Source organism: Scyliorhinus torazame, chromosome 11, assembly GCF_047496885.1.
Source record: "Scyliorhinus torazame isolate Kashiwa2021f chromosome 11, sScyTor2.1, whole genome shotgun sequence".
NCBI classification, from domain to species: domain Eukaryota; kingdom Metazoa; phylum Chordata; class Chondrichthyes; order Carcharhiniformes; family Scyliorhinidae; genus Scyliorhinus; species Scyliorhinus torazame.
The window spans coordinates 15,983,932-15,999,033 of record NC_092717.1 but is presented as its reverse complement, the minus strand read 5'-3'; the positions used below and the strand labels follow the sequence as shown (position 1 = coordinate 15,999,033).

Here is a 15,102-nt window from a genome sequence, read left to right as displayed (position 1 = left end):
GGAGTGGCGGGAGGGGGAGTGGCGGGAGGGGGAGTGGCGGGAGGGGGAGTGGCGGGAGGGGGAGTGGCGGGAGGGAGAGTGGCGGGAGGGAGAGTGGCGGGAGGGAGAGTGGCGGGAGGGAGAGTGGCGGGAGGGAGAGTGGCGGGAGGGAGAGTGGCGGGAGGGAGAGTGGCGGGAGGGAGAGTGGCGGGAGGGCGAGTGGCGGGAGGGCGAGTGGCGGGAGGGCGAGTGGCGGGAGGGCGAGTGGCGGGAGGGCGAGTGGCGGGAGGGCGAGTGGCGGGAGGGCGAGTGGCGGGAGGGCGAGTGGCGGGAGGGCGAGTGGCGGGAGGGCGAGTGGCGGGAGGGCGAGTGGCGGGAGGGCGAGTGGCGGGAGGGCGAGTGGCGGGAGGGCGAGTGGCGGGAGGGCGAGTGGCGGGAGGGCGAGTGGCGGGAGGGCGAGTGGCGGGAGGGCGAGTGGCGGGAGGGCGAGTGGCGGGAGGGCGAGTGGCGGGAGGGCGAGTGGCGGGAGGGCGAGTGGCGGGAGGGCGAGTGGCGGGAGGGCGAGTGGCGGGAGGGCGAGTGGCGGGAGGGCGAGTGGCGGGAGGGCGAGTGGCGGGAGGGCGAGTGGCGGGAGGGCGAGTGGCGGGAGGGCGAGTGGCGGGAGGGCGAGTGGCGGGAGGGCGAGTGGCGGGAGGGCGAGTGGCGGGAGGGAGAGTGGCGGGAGGGAGAGTGGCGGGAGGGAGAGTGGCGGGAGGGAGAGTGGCGGGAGGGAGAGTGGCGGGAGGGAGAGTGGCGGGAGGGAGAGTGGCGGGAGGGAGAGTGGCGGGAGGGAGAGTGGCGGGAGAGAGAGTGGCGGGAGAGAGAGTGGCGGGAGAGAGAGTGGCGGGAGAGAGAGTGGCGGGAGAGAGAGTGGCGGGAGAGAGAGTGGCGGGAGAGAGAGTGGCGGGAGAGAGAGTGGCGGGAGAGAGAGTGGCGGGAGAGAGAGTGGCGGGAGAGAGAGTGGCGGGAGAGAGAGTGGCGGGAGAGAGAGTGGCGGGAGAGAGAGTGGCGGGAGAGAGAGTGGCGGGAGAGAGAGTGGCGGGAGAGAGAGTGGCGGGAGAGAGAGTGGCGGGAGAGAGAGTGGCGGGAGAGAGAGTGGCGGGAGAGAGAGTGGCGGGAGAGAGAGTGGCGGGAGAGAGAGTGGCGGGAGAGAGAGTGGCGGGAGAGAGAGTGGCGGGAGAGAGAGTGGCGGGAGAGAGAGTGGCGGGAGAGAGAGTGGCGGGAGAGAGAGTGGCGGGAGAGAGAGTGGCGGGAGAGAGAGTGGCGGGAGAGAGAGTGGCGGGAGAGAGAGTGGCGGGAGAGAGAGTGGCGGGAGAGAGAGTGGCGGGAGAGAGAGTGGCGGGAGAGAGAGTGGCGGGAGAGAGAGTGGCGGGAGAGAGAGTGGCGGGAGAGAGAGTGGCGGGAGAGAGAGTGGCGGGAGAGAGTGGAGAGAGAGAGTGGAGAGAGAGGGTGCAGAGAGGGTGCAGAGAAGAGAGCAGAGAAGAGAGCAGAGAAGAGAGCAGAGAAGAGAGCAGAGAAGAGAGCAGAGAAGAGAGCAGAGGAGCAGAGAAGAGAGCAGAGAACAGAGCAGAGAAGAGAGTAGAGAAGAGAGCAGAGAGAGAAGAGAGCAGAGAGAGAAGAGAGTGAGAAGGGAGCAGAGAGAGAGGAGGAGAGAGGGGGGGAGAGGGGGGGGAGAGAGGGGGGGGAAGAGAGGGGGGGAAGAGAGGGGGGGAAGAGAGGGGGGGAAGAGAGGGGGGAAGAGAGGGAGGGAGGGAGGAGAGAGGGGGAGAGAGGGAAGAGAGGGAAAGAAGGGAGAGGGAGAGAGGGGGAAGAGAGGGGGAAGAGAGGGAGAGAGAGGGAGAGAGAGCGAGGGTGAGGGAGGGTGAGGGAGGGTGAGGGAGGGTGAGGGAGGGAGAGGGAGGGAGAGGGAGGGAGAGGGAGGGAGAGGGAGGGTGAGGGAGGGTGAGGGAGGGTGAGGGAGGGAGAGGGAGGGTGAGGGAGGGTGAGGGAGGGTGAGGGAGGGTGCGGGAGGGAGGGAGAGGGAGGGAGAGGGAGAGATAGATAGAGAGAGAGAGAGAGAGAGAGAGAGAGAGGGAGAGAGAGGGAGAGAGAGAGGAGCAAGCAGAGAGAGAGAAGCAAGGTGAGAGAACCGAGCAGAGAGAAGCGAGCAGAGAGAGAGAGAGAGAAGGGAGCAGAACGAGAGAGGAGCGAGCAGAGAGAGAAGCGAGCAGAGAGGGAGAGAGAAGAGAGCAGAGAGAGAGAAGAGAGCAGAGAGAGAGAAGAGAACAGAGAGCAGAGAGGAGAGCAGAGAGAGAAGAGCAGAAATAAGAGAGCAGAGAGAGAGAAGAGAGCAGAGAGAGAGAGAGGAGAGCAGAGAGAGAGAGGACAGCGAAGAGAGCAGAGAGAGAGAAGAGAGCAGAGAGAGAGAGAGGAGAGCAGAGAGAGAGAGAGGAGAGCAGAGAGAGAGAGAATGACCACCACACAGAATGCCAATTTTTAACCAGTATTCAGTTCGAAATACTGAGGAGCGATGGCTCAGCTGGAAATGCAGACAGAACCACATCCGTTGCATCATGGGAGGCTTAGCCGTCAGGGCGGAGGGTTACAAGGAAGACTCGAAGAGCAATATCGAAAGGTGATTTGTTAGGCATTCATGCAGCTGCAGACGTGAATCCAGGAGGATGCGTTTTCTCTTGGTGCCAGGGTCAAGGATGCATCCTGGGGAGGAAGAAGAGTGAACAGCCAGCAGCCGTGGTCTACATTGTCACAAACGGCATATGCAGAAAGAGGGATTTGGTCCTGCAGGCAGAATTTAGGGAGCTAGATCAGAAACTAGCAAGCACAGTCAGAAAAGGTAGTAATCTATGGATTACTCCCCCTTTCAGCACATGTGAGTATAGAAATAGGAGAACAAAGCAGATGATTGCATTGTTGGAAAGATGATGGAGGAGGGAGGGCTTTAGATTCTTGGGGCATTAGGTGTGGTTCTGGGGAAATAGGACCTGTACAGGCCTGATGGGTTGCATCGAAATAAGCTGGGACCGGGTTTCTTGCTGGGCCTTTTGCTAGTGCTATCGTTTAAACTAATGTGACAGGGGTGTGGGAACGCAGAGATAATATCACTGAGGAATAATAAGGTGCACAGGATACTGGGAGTGATAGATAGCACTAGAATAAGGAATAGTAAGTTAATAGTTGGGTCAGAGTAAGGGATAAAGAAACAAAGTCTAAATCAGGGTTACAGTGCATGTATGTGAATGCACCAATTGCAGCAAATAAGACTGAGTGCTGCAGGAGCAGATTGGCATGTGGGAATATGTTTTGGTGCGTTTAACAAAAACCTGGCTCAAAGTAATTTCAGGACTGGGTGTTAAACATTCCTGATCACATAGTGTTCACGAAAGATAGGAAAGGAATAAAAAGGGAGGTGGGTGGCGACATAGATTATGGAGAGCATTGCAGTGCTGGAGAAAGAATGTGTCTGAGAAAAGTGAAGGACAGAATCTACTTGGCTAGAGCTAAGCAACAAAAACAATATGCAATTACACGGCTGAGTGGTAGGACACCAACTAGTGGGAAGGATGTAGAGGAACAAATTTATAAGATAATTATTGAAAGGTGCAAAAGTTATAGAATACTTACAATGCAGAGCTTTAATTCCCTGAATATAGACTGGATTAGCAGTGGCGTAAAGGGGAAAGAGCGGCAAGAATTCCTAGATTGCGTTCAGGGAACTTTTCTGTGTATCCAGCCAAAGAGGAATGAGGCACTGCCAGACCTGGGGCGGGATTCTCCACTCCCACGCCGAAGTGGCCGCGCCGTCGTGAACGCCGTCGAGGTTCATGGCGCCGCCGAACGGCCCTGGTCCCAACCGATTCAGGCCCTGACAATGGGCCAGTATCGGGGCCGCGTCATCTACACGCGGCAGGCCTTGTCGCCCGCGCAAAAGCGGCGCCGCATAGATGACGCGGCCTGCGCCGCATAATGGACGTCATCCGCGCATGTGTGGTTGCCGTCCTCTCCAAGTCCGCCCCGCAAGAAGATGGGGGACGGATCTTGCGGGGCCGCGGAAGGAAGGAGGTCCTCCTTCAGAGAGGACGGCCCGACGATCGGTGGGCACTGATCGTGGGCCACCCCACATTCCAGGTGAAGCCCGGTGCAGGATCCCCCCTCACCCCCCCACTGGCCGCCCCCCCCCCCCAGCGTTCACGCACCGCCCACGACTGCAGTGACCAGGTGTGGACGGCGCCGGGGGGAACCCGCCGTTTTGGCCTGGCCGCTCGGCCCATCCAGGCCTCAGAATAGCGGGGGTGCCGGAGAATCGCCATTTTGGGTGTCTCTGGCGATTCTCCGGCCTGCGGCCCGCGAAACTCGACCGGGCCGTTCCCGCCGCTTGGGAGAATCGCGGGAGGGCATCGGACCGGCGTCCCCGGAAATTTTGGCAGCCCAGGCGATTCTCCCAACCGGCGTGGGAGTGGAGAATCGCGCCCCTGATCCTTGGGAATGAAATGGCCAAGTGAATCAAGTCTCAGTAGAGAACATTTAGGGGACAGTGATCCTCGTATCACAACATTTCATGCTGGCTGTGGAAAAGAACAAAGAACCATCTAGTCTAACAATAGTTAATTAGTTAATTCCGGAAAAGCAAACTTCAAAGGGGTACGAACGGATCTGGGTCAAATAAATTGGAGTTAAAGGTTGGCAGGAAAAAATGATAGCGGAACAATGGGCTACCTGCAAAGAAGAGATAGTTCTAACACAATCAAGGTGCACTCCCTTAATGGGGAAAAGTAGGGCAAACAAATCCAGAGCCCCCTGGATGACAAAGGAGATAAAAATTAACATAAAGAAGAAAATGTGTGCTTGTGACAGATGTCAGGTAGAAAATACAGCTGAGAACCAGGCTGAATATAGAAGGTTCAAAGAGGAGTTGAAAAAGAAAATAAGAGAAGTCATGAGGGAATATTGACAGAGACTGGCATCTAACACAAAAGGGAATCCCAAAGTCTTCTATGGGCATATAAACAGTGGTACGAGGTAGTGGAGCCTATTAGGCACCAAAAGGGAAATTTATGCTTAGAGGAAAAAGGGCACAGCAGAGGTATTGAATTAATACTTTGCATCTGTCTTTACCAAGGAAGATGCTGCAAGGAGAAGGTAATCTGGCCCATTGAAGGGCTTAAAATTACTAAGGGGTAGGCATTGGATAGGCCATCTGTATTTTAAAGTTGAGAAGGCATCAGGACTGGATGAGATTCTTCCAGAAGATACTGAAGAAAGTGAGGGCAGAAATTGTAGAGGCACCGGCCAAAACTTTTCAGTCTTCCTTAAGACTCAGGGACGGTGCCAGGGGATTGGAGAATTGCTAAATGTTACACTTGTTCAAAATAAGGGTGTAAAGATAAGCCCAGCAACTACAGGCCAGTCAGTCCAACTCCACTTTGGGGAAACCTTTGGAAACAATAATTTGGGACAAAGTGAATAGCGACACGTACTGATGTGGGTTAAGTAAAGAAAACTGACAAGGATTTCTTAAGGAAACATTGAATTGAATTAAGAGTTTTTCTAAAAAGGGAACAGAGAGTTGCTGAGGGTAATGCTGCTGGTGTGGTGCATATGGACTTTCAAAATGGAATTGACAGTGCCACACAACGACTTGTGAGCAGAATTATAGATCATGGAGTACAAGCGATGGTAGCACCACAGATATGGAATTGGCCGAGTGACATAGTGGTTAATGGGTGTTTTTTGGGTTGGGGGAAGGTTTGTAGTGAAGTCCCTTGCTTTTCCTGATGCATATTAATGATCGAGACCATTGTGCACAGAGCACAATTTCAAAATTTGCGCATGCTACAAAACCTGAAGGCATTGTGAGCCGTGAAGAGTCTAGTGTTGAATTTCAAAAAGACATAGGCATGCTGGTGGAATGGGCAGAATGGTGGCCGGTGAAGTTCAATGCAGAGAAATGTGATGCGACTCATTGGCAGGAAGAACACAGAGGGACGATATAAAACAAAGGGCACAACTCTAAAAGGGGTGTAAGGAGCATGTGTGCATTAGTCATTGAAGTTGGAGAACAATTCATAAAAGCATACAGTATCCTCGACCTTATTAATAGAAGTATAGAGTACAAGAGCAAGGTGGTTACGGGAAACTTGCAAAGAACACTGGTTCAGCCTCAACTGGAGTGGTGTGTCCAGTTCTGGAGCCACATTTCAGGAAAGACGTCAAGGCATTAGAGAAAGTGCAGAAAACATTTGCGAGAATGGTTCCATTGATGAGGAATTTCAGTTCTGAAGATGGATCGTTTTCCTTGAAGACAAAGATGGCTGAGAGGAGATTTGAAAGGAGGTATTCAAAATCACGAGGGGTCAGGACAGAATAGAGAGGGAGAAACTATCCCCAGTCGTGAAAGGATCGAGAACGAGAGGGCACAGCTTTTAAGTGATTGGCAAAAGAAGCAAAAAAGTGAGGAGGAAAAGTTTTTCGCAGCGAGTGGTTAAGGCTTGGAATGCATTGCCCGAGGTTGTGGTGGAGACAGATTCAATTGAATAATTCAAAAGGGAATCAGATTGCTATCCAATAAGGAAGAATGGCAGGGTTACAGGGAGAAGATAGGATTACTCATTCGTAGAGCTAGTGCAGACATGATGGGTTGAATGGCCACCTTGTACACTGTAGCAATTCTATAACTCTGCCAATCATAAAAGTGGTTACCAAATTTGCTCTTTATGGACCCTGGTTTTAAAATCTCTGACATTAATTATCTTTCCTTTCCTTGCTGGGATAAGGTTGAGGAGATGTATCATCACTATTTCAACTTTGGTCACCAAAATCACTTGCAAACAATCTCCACCACCCAGTCTTCAAAGGCCATGTGATGGCGGCTAATTAAATAACAGCTGACTAGCTGTCATGTGCTACAATTAGAAGCAAGTTTCAAAAGACAAGAATTTTCTAAACGCAAGATGAAACTGAACTATGATGGACAGGAGAAAGGCGCAAAAAATAAGTACCACAGATTCCCAATGCCGTAAGTTTTTTTTAAAAAAATTTAATTCCCCTCCCCCCCCCCCAGTAATTCTATAGGTCAGTTTCACACTCCCACTTTGATAGAAAGCAATAGATAGATAGCAATGTCACCCGAGTCATTGCTTCAAGCCAAATTCAAGACAACAGCACATAATTTAGGTCAACATTGCCATCGTAAGATGTCTTACAACACCAGGTTAAAGTCCAACAGGTTTGTTTGGAATCACTAGCTTTTAGAGTGCAGCTTCTTCCTCCGGTGACTCACCTGATGAAGGAGCTGAGCTCCGAAAGCTAGTGATTCCAAACAAACCTGTGGACTTTAACCTGGTGTTGTAAGACTGCTTACTGTACCAACCCCAGACCAATACCGACATCTCCACATCAACATTGCCATCGAATATAGAGGGGTCAACTGTACTAAGTTGGTAAGCCAAGGTCCAAACTGATTCCATGGTACCACCTGATCAGAAGAGCTTTCCAAGTATTCTTGGGGTAGACTAAAAACAGACCAACTGTTTAAGAAAATGTTATTCACTACAAAGCTGAATACTCGTCAGCACTTGAAACAATGAATTAATAATTCTAATTCACGATGTTTATTGTACTAACCATTTACACTGTAAAGTTTGCCTCTCAATCCAGTAGAAAACTGCTACTAGGCAATATTGCAGAATAATGTTTCTTAGGGTTAAGCCTAAACCCTTTTTCTGAAGAAACTTTGGTAAATGAGGGCTCAACAAGTACACCCCAACATTTCCTGGTTACATAGTTGATGTTACTCCACAAATGAACGCATTTATATCAGGCAAGTGCTGAAGAGGGGTTTATCTTTAAAACAGTAATTGAAATCATGTACTATCCCCGTCATTACAGTATAAATCAGCTAAATTTTAAGCAAAAGGAAAAATTATTACAAGTTTAAAAGTAAAGGGTGGCGCAAGATCAACTTCATGAATGATATTAATGCTGTGTACACCAATCGAAATTTTATTGCTGATAATCAACCATACAAAGTGTTTATCCTGTAATCCTGGGTATGGTGGTCTGTATCTTACTGCATAAAGGCATCACAACTCTATGGACAGGCTGGGTGGACCAGCTGGTCTTTTCCTGTAGCATTTTCATATGCACCAGTTTCATTTAGCAAACTGAAAGTATATTAATCATTTGGCTGAAAGCAACGTAAATACAGCGTTGAACATCAAGTCAATGAATCACTGAACTGATCACTACACCAATATGCAGTTTAGCCTTTTCATTAGAATTCCCTTGATGTTAGTTATTTATTAAGAGAAAATACTTAAATGATGTACATGAAGCACATTCCTGTGCTGACACCTGTAAAAAGAATTGCAATTTGCAGTGTGCCAAGTTATAATTATTGTTCACAATATCTATTTATCAAAAAGTTGTTCCAGCTGTTTGCACCACTAATGACTTCATAATACAATAGTGATAAATTCCATTGACACCGGGATTAATTTATTGCATCGTTAGGGTTCATCCACAGTTACCATTTAGAAGTTATGAGCTCTCTACTGCATTGTTCTTCAACAATAGCATTATCAAAAGCAAGCAGTGGGAAGATTAAAGCTCTACTTGCAGATTAAGTACAAATTATCTGCCCTCCTGTTTCAGCACCATTTATTCATTTATCACATAACGTCTAGTATTTCAGGTCAGTGTCAATATGCTCTGCATCCTCGCAGTTAACAGATGTCTTCTCTTGTCAAATGAATTACTTTATGTTTCACGCACTGGTGGTCGCAGATGTGTCACTATAGCAACGTCATTAATTTCAGATCTTACCGGAAACATGCTCTCCAATCAAACCTAATTATACCACATTGCTTTCTTGTCCTACAATAAGGAAACTATAATGTAATTATTGGGACACTTCATTTTCTATTCTGTCATGGTAAATGAGCAAGCCAAAGTGATGGACGCTTCTTGTCAGAATGCTTACTGATGAAGCACAAACCCAATTTGCAGTCATACAAAGGACTACCTTGCAATTAAGATAGACTGCAACGTTCCTCAGACCCAACAACTTAAATTCTGTTTAGCTACTGACGGTGATTTCTGTTTCTGCAGCTTAAGAAAAGCACAATGCAAAATGACATTTAACAGGTGTTGGCTCGAACCAACACATATTTTGGTCAATGAACAAGGTGGAACTTGCAATGTTGCATGGAATTCAAACCAAAGTTCCCAGGCTTAAAGTCCCCCTCGCTTAAATAATCTTGACCAACTCGTAAATGATGTAATGACAATGAAATGGCCAGAAGGAAATAAAAGCTGCTCTGAAAATCTGTAATTATGTACCAAATGTGTCATGATGTTTGGCCTACCAATATTCTTCAGGAAAATTAAAACATTAAACAGGAAATAGTTACAGTTCAAAATAAACAAAATTTCTTCAAAGGAACAACTGTTAAAAAATTGTTTGGATTTACTGCATAGGAGATATTACCAAATCACAATTACAATTTTCCTTAATGTAGCATCTTTAATGCAGAAAAACACCCAGCTTGGCAGAAAAGGGTAATTAAAAAATGGATACTGAGCCAAAGTAAGAACAATTAATAGGGTAAAAGCTTTGTTGAACAGATGGGTCTGAAAAGAGGAGAGAGATCAAGGGGTTCCAGAAAGGTAATACCAGAGGGATGTAGGTTGAAGGCACGTCTGCCATTTTTCAGCATTCACATTAGGTCAGAGTCAGAAAAATGCAGAGTTGAGGAGTCACAGGATTTGGGGCAGTTATAAAGATTGGAGAGACCATAAAGAGATTTAAACATGAGGATTGAGAATTTCAAATTTCAGCCATTGGGGATCAAAAGCCAACAGAGATCCTCAGGTATGGGGCAGTGAACAAGTGGGACTCGATGCGAGATAGGATACAGACACCAGAGTTTCGGATGAGATCAACTTTAATGAGAGCATTGGAGCAATCCAGTCTTAAAGGAGCAAAGGCTGGAATTATAGTTTCAACAGAACAGCTGAGGTAATGGTACAGATTGGAGTAGGAAGTCTTTATGATACAAGATGATGTGTGTCCAGGATGTAAGCCTTGGATTGAACTGCATGCCGAGGTTTCAAACAGACTGGTTGAATTCCGGACAATGGCTAGGGAAAGGATGGAATTTGTGGTTTAGTTTGAAGACGATGCCTTTTCTTTAGTTAAACATTGGGTAAAACAATGTGCAGCTCATCATAATTGGATGACAACACAGAGGCAGTGGGGAAGTCAAGAGAGGTGGCACATGGGTGTTCGTGTACATATGGGAGCCAATGCCCTTATTTACAGATGGTGGTGGCAAGGCTCTATATGCAGATCAAGGTGCCAAGAATCGGTCCTTGAGAGATTCCGAATTCTCATGGCATTGGGATGCAAAGACAAATCACGACTAGGGGCAGCACGGTAGCACAGTGGTTAGCACAATTGCTTCACAGCTCCAGGGTCCCAGGTTCGATTCCGGCTTGGGTCACTGTCTGTGTGGAGTCTGCACATCCTCCCAGTGTGTGCGTGGGTTTCCCCCGGGTGCTCCGGTTTCCTCCCACAGTCCAAAGATGTGCAGGTTAGGTGGATTGACCATGATAAATTGCCCTTAGTGTCCAAAATTGCCCTTCGTGTTGGGTGGGGTTACTGGGTTATGGGGATAGGGTGGAGGTGTTGACCTGGGGTAGGGCGCTCTTTCCAAGAGCCGGTGCAGACTCGATGGGCAGAATGGCCTCCTTCTGCACTGTAAATTCTATGACTATAGATATTCTGGCTATGGCTAGATACAGAGGAATGGAACCAAGTCAAGGGTGTCGCACAGAGATGTAACAATAGAGGAGATCGTTTGGAGGAAGATGGTAGCTGACCATGTCAAAAGTTGCCAAGTTGGCAAAGGGGGTAATGTATAATAGTGGCAGTCAGAGTATATATTTACAAATTTGATGAGAGCCATTTTGATGTTACAGCAGGGTCAGAAATCTGATTAGAGATATTAAAACAACTGCAAGAGATGTCACAAAGAACATGGATTGTAACTGTGGCTATGGTGCATAACCCCTTTAGCACTGTCTTCATCTGTAGGACAGGCACTAAACTCTACCCTCATCAGCAGCACCCACATCCCAGAAGAATCCGCACTATGTTTGGGAAGTGACAACTTGTTCATCAACTTGGAAAAGAAAATAAGGTTGGAATTGGGGTCCTCATTTGCAATGAGGGGATGGGAGGACAGGTTACGAGGAAGGGTTGGCGATAGTGGATTTGAAAAGGAAGGGGAAACGGTACTCGAGGAGAGGAATCCAGTTATACTGCAAGTTATTAGGAGGGCCGAGAGATGTTACTTGGTTGGTCTTGGAGATAAGAAGCAGGGTTCATGTTTGCTCTCCAGAGTGGTGCTGGAGTAGTGGGTAGTCTTGGCAAAGATGAATAAGGCCCTATGGAGTTTATCCAGGCATATATAGCTATGGATACCTCCTCAGATCTGGAGCAAAAATCTACGGTATACAATGGAACAACAAGGATAAATGATGGTGTAAGTTTTTCCAGGACATCAAAAGTGGAGGACAGAGTGCAGCTGAGTTAATAGACACCCGAGGGCACATTGTTGCGAGTGGGAGGCTCGAGAGGCTAAATTTCACACTCCTGCTCCTAGTTCTTATGCTCCAAGAAAGAACCATTCTGTCTGAGATTTAAACATGGGGATTGAGAATTTCAAATTTGAGCCATTGGAGATCAAAAGCCAACAGAGACCCTCAGGTATGGGGTGGTGAAGAAGTGGGACTCGATGCTGTCTAGTTCCTTCATTCTGTCTAATTCCACTTTCCAGCTCTTGGTCAGTAACCCTGTGGGTAACAGAAACTCAAGCAAAAATCTATTGTTCTTGATTAATAAGGGGGTAAGGCAGGAGAATGAGGATGAGGAACATATCAGCCATGATTGAACGGCAAAGCAGACTGGATGGGCCGATTGACCTAATTCTGCTCCTATATCTTATGGTCAATACAAGGAAGTGATCAGGCCGCGGCGGCCCTGTAAATGATTGAAACCACAGTAGAGAGGCATAAGAGGAAATGGGATGAAATTTAGGGTATGGGACTAGGTAACAAAGGCTTTAAAGGAGAGGCAAGAGGGATAGAACAAATGAAGTGCTTGAAAGAGAAGGTGCAGGCGGCAAGACTGATTTGTGATTAAGTGAGGTGGTGGTGGAAAGTATAACCAGGCACTACAGGTAGAGTATCCTTTATCCATAAATCAAAATAAAACACATCCAAAAACCGTACCTTTTTTTGTTAAGCACAGGAAGTGCCTGATCCAATCTCGAATAACGAAGAGTCAGAATACAGGAGGGAGATAGAGATCCTAGTGTCAGAATACAGGAGGGAGTTAGAGATCCTAGTGTCAGAATACAGGAGGGAGTTAGAGATCCTAGTGTCAGAATACAGGAGGGAGTTAGAGATCCTAGTGTCAGAATACAGGAGGGAGATAGAGATCCTAGTGTCAGAATACAGGAGGGAGATAGAGATCCTAGTGTCAGAATACAGGAGGGAGATAGAGATCCTAGTGTCAGAATACAGGAGGGAGATAGAGATCCTAGTGTCAGAATACAGGAGGGAGATAGAGAACCTAGTGGAGTGGTGCAGCGACAACAATCTCTCCCTCAATGCCAGCAAAACTAAAGAGCTGATCATTGACTTCAGGAAGCAAAGTACTGTACACGCACCACTGTCAGCATCAACGGGGCCGAGGTGGAGATAGTTAGCAGTTTCAAATTCCTAGGGGTGCGTATCTCCAAAAATCTGTCCTGATCCACCCACGTCGACGCTACCGCCAAGAAAGCACAACAGCGCCTATACTTCCTCAGGAAACTAAGGAAATTCGGCATGTCCACATTAACTCTTACCAACTTTTACAGATGCACCGTAGAAAGCATCCTATCGGGCTGCATCACATCCTGGTATGGCAACTGCTCGGCCCAGGACCGCAAGAAACTTCAGAGAGTCGTGAACACCGCCCAGTCCATCACACAAACCTGCCTCCCATCCATTGACTCCATCTACACCTCCCGCTGCTTGGGGAAAGCGGGCAGCATAATCAAAGACCCCTCCCAGCCGGCTTACTCGCTCTTCCAACTTCTTCCATCGGGCAGGAGATACAGAAGCTGAGAACATGCACAAACAGACTCAAAAACAGCTTCTTCCCCGCTGTTACCAGACTCCTAAACGACCCTCTTATGGACTGACCTCATTAACACTACACCCCTGTATGCTTCATCCGATGCCGGTGCTTATGTAGTTACATTGTGTACCTTGTGTTGCCCTATTATGTATTTTCCTTTATTTCCTTTTCATTTCATGTACATAATGATCTGTTGAGCTGCTCGCAGAAAAATACTTTTCACTGTACCTCGGTACATGTGACAATAAACAAATCCAATCCAAGCCAACTCGAACCTCGCCACCTTTTAATGAGGGAAGTCTAGTTCTTTGTTTAGTTCTCTGTCTGCACTCGCCACGGACCTCGCCAACACGCTGAACCCACTGCTACAAGCAAATTGCAGATGATGCCACGGGTGAGAATTAATTACAGGTACCCTGTATTCATTATTCTGTGATAGGTTTCTAGACATTGTATTTACTTTAGACTATAGCTAGGCTAGGCTTACGCTATAGTAATGCAAGTAGGCTTCGTCCTATATGTGGTATCCAAAAACCATAATTATCTAAAATCCGAAATGTGATTGGCCCTGAGGATTTGGGATAATGGACACTCGACCTGTACAATATCATGAATGGCAAGTTCCTTGTTTGGGAGTGAAGACATTCTGGAGGCAAATGCGTGCATCGGACAGTGATTACCGATCTGTTGGCAGAGTCGCATGGGTGTAGCAATGGACAGGAGGATAGGGGGTTGGTGAGGTTAGGCCCCCGGTGGGCACGTGGGACAGTAATGAGAGAGGGGGATGCAATCTTGGGTTTCATAAGGTTTCATAAGCTTTTATGGGTTTTTTCGAAGAATGCCTTGAGAGACAGTTTACTTTTACACAGCTGTTGAATAAAAAGGTACACAGGACTATAATCATAGTAATCTACTCTAAATACTGGTGATTAAAAAAGATTTTTATTTGCAGTCGTTAATGCTGGTCGGAATGAAGAACAATATGTATACTTTAAGACAACTTTTTAAACACCTTAAAAACATTTGGCTGTTCACAAGTGTTTTTACAATAGTCACAAGGCAGCTAAAAAGAAAAACCTTCGCCGTCTAACATTTCCAATTACATATATGCTACCTCCAATTAATAAAAATAGTTCAGATTTTGATAAATTTGCCTCAAAAGGAGTTTGAGAGCCATTTAAAAATTCCTTTAACCAACATTTCTGAGAGCTGGCAATGGGCTTTTTGTGTGCCTTTCAATTTATCCACAACACCAGATTATTAGCTTTCACCACATTTAAATTTCAAAATGCCAGGCAACATTTTGAGAGCAGTGCAAATCCAAAGTTAGAAGTTACAGAATATCAGAAACGTGTCGCTAGCTCAGATGACACCAGCATTACCTGTCTTATCTGTTAATAAATAAACTAAACGCCCCAGTTCTTCTGGTATTGTGCTTGTCCGAACCACTGTGCCTGGAATATTATCATCTTTCATGATCATCCAACCATAGGCTGCTTTCCCCATGTCTAGGTTTACCCGTAAACTGCACAAACAGGAAAGAGAGAAGTTAACACTTCCAACTTATTTTAGCTTTGTCTTAAGCACCAAGTCCAACATTGTTAGGAAGGCCAACCTCAGTTAGCATTTTCAATTTGCGGATACAGTATACCATCAGTGCATTTTTATACTTATGATAATAAACAAATTAAAACAAGTTTAATGCAATTTCACTCACAACCAAGCTATTAGAAATGGGAGCAAGTCAGAAGCACATAGCAAAAATTAAAATTGATTTTAAAAAGACATTAAAACAGGTGACAAGTATACAAGGACTATTGAAGTAAGCAAATGGCAATGAATAGGAGAACAGGATTTAACATTTGAACCATTATGGAATTACAATTTTTCTTCACAAT

General features: G+C 47.2%; 1 protein-coding gene across 1 annotated transcript in view; it reads right to left on the bottom strand.

The window, feature by feature from the left end:
• Positions 1-15,102, bottom strand: part of atp9b (ATPase phospholipid transporting 9B) — a 412,539-nt gene that overhangs the window by 88,755 nt on the left and 308,682 nt on the right. The window contains exon 13 of the mRNA XM_072466981.1: positions 14,587-14,729. Coding sequence (XP_072323082.1) covers positions 14,587-14,729 — 143 coding nt within the window. The remainder of the gene's footprint in view (positions 1-14,586; positions 14,730-15,102) is intronic.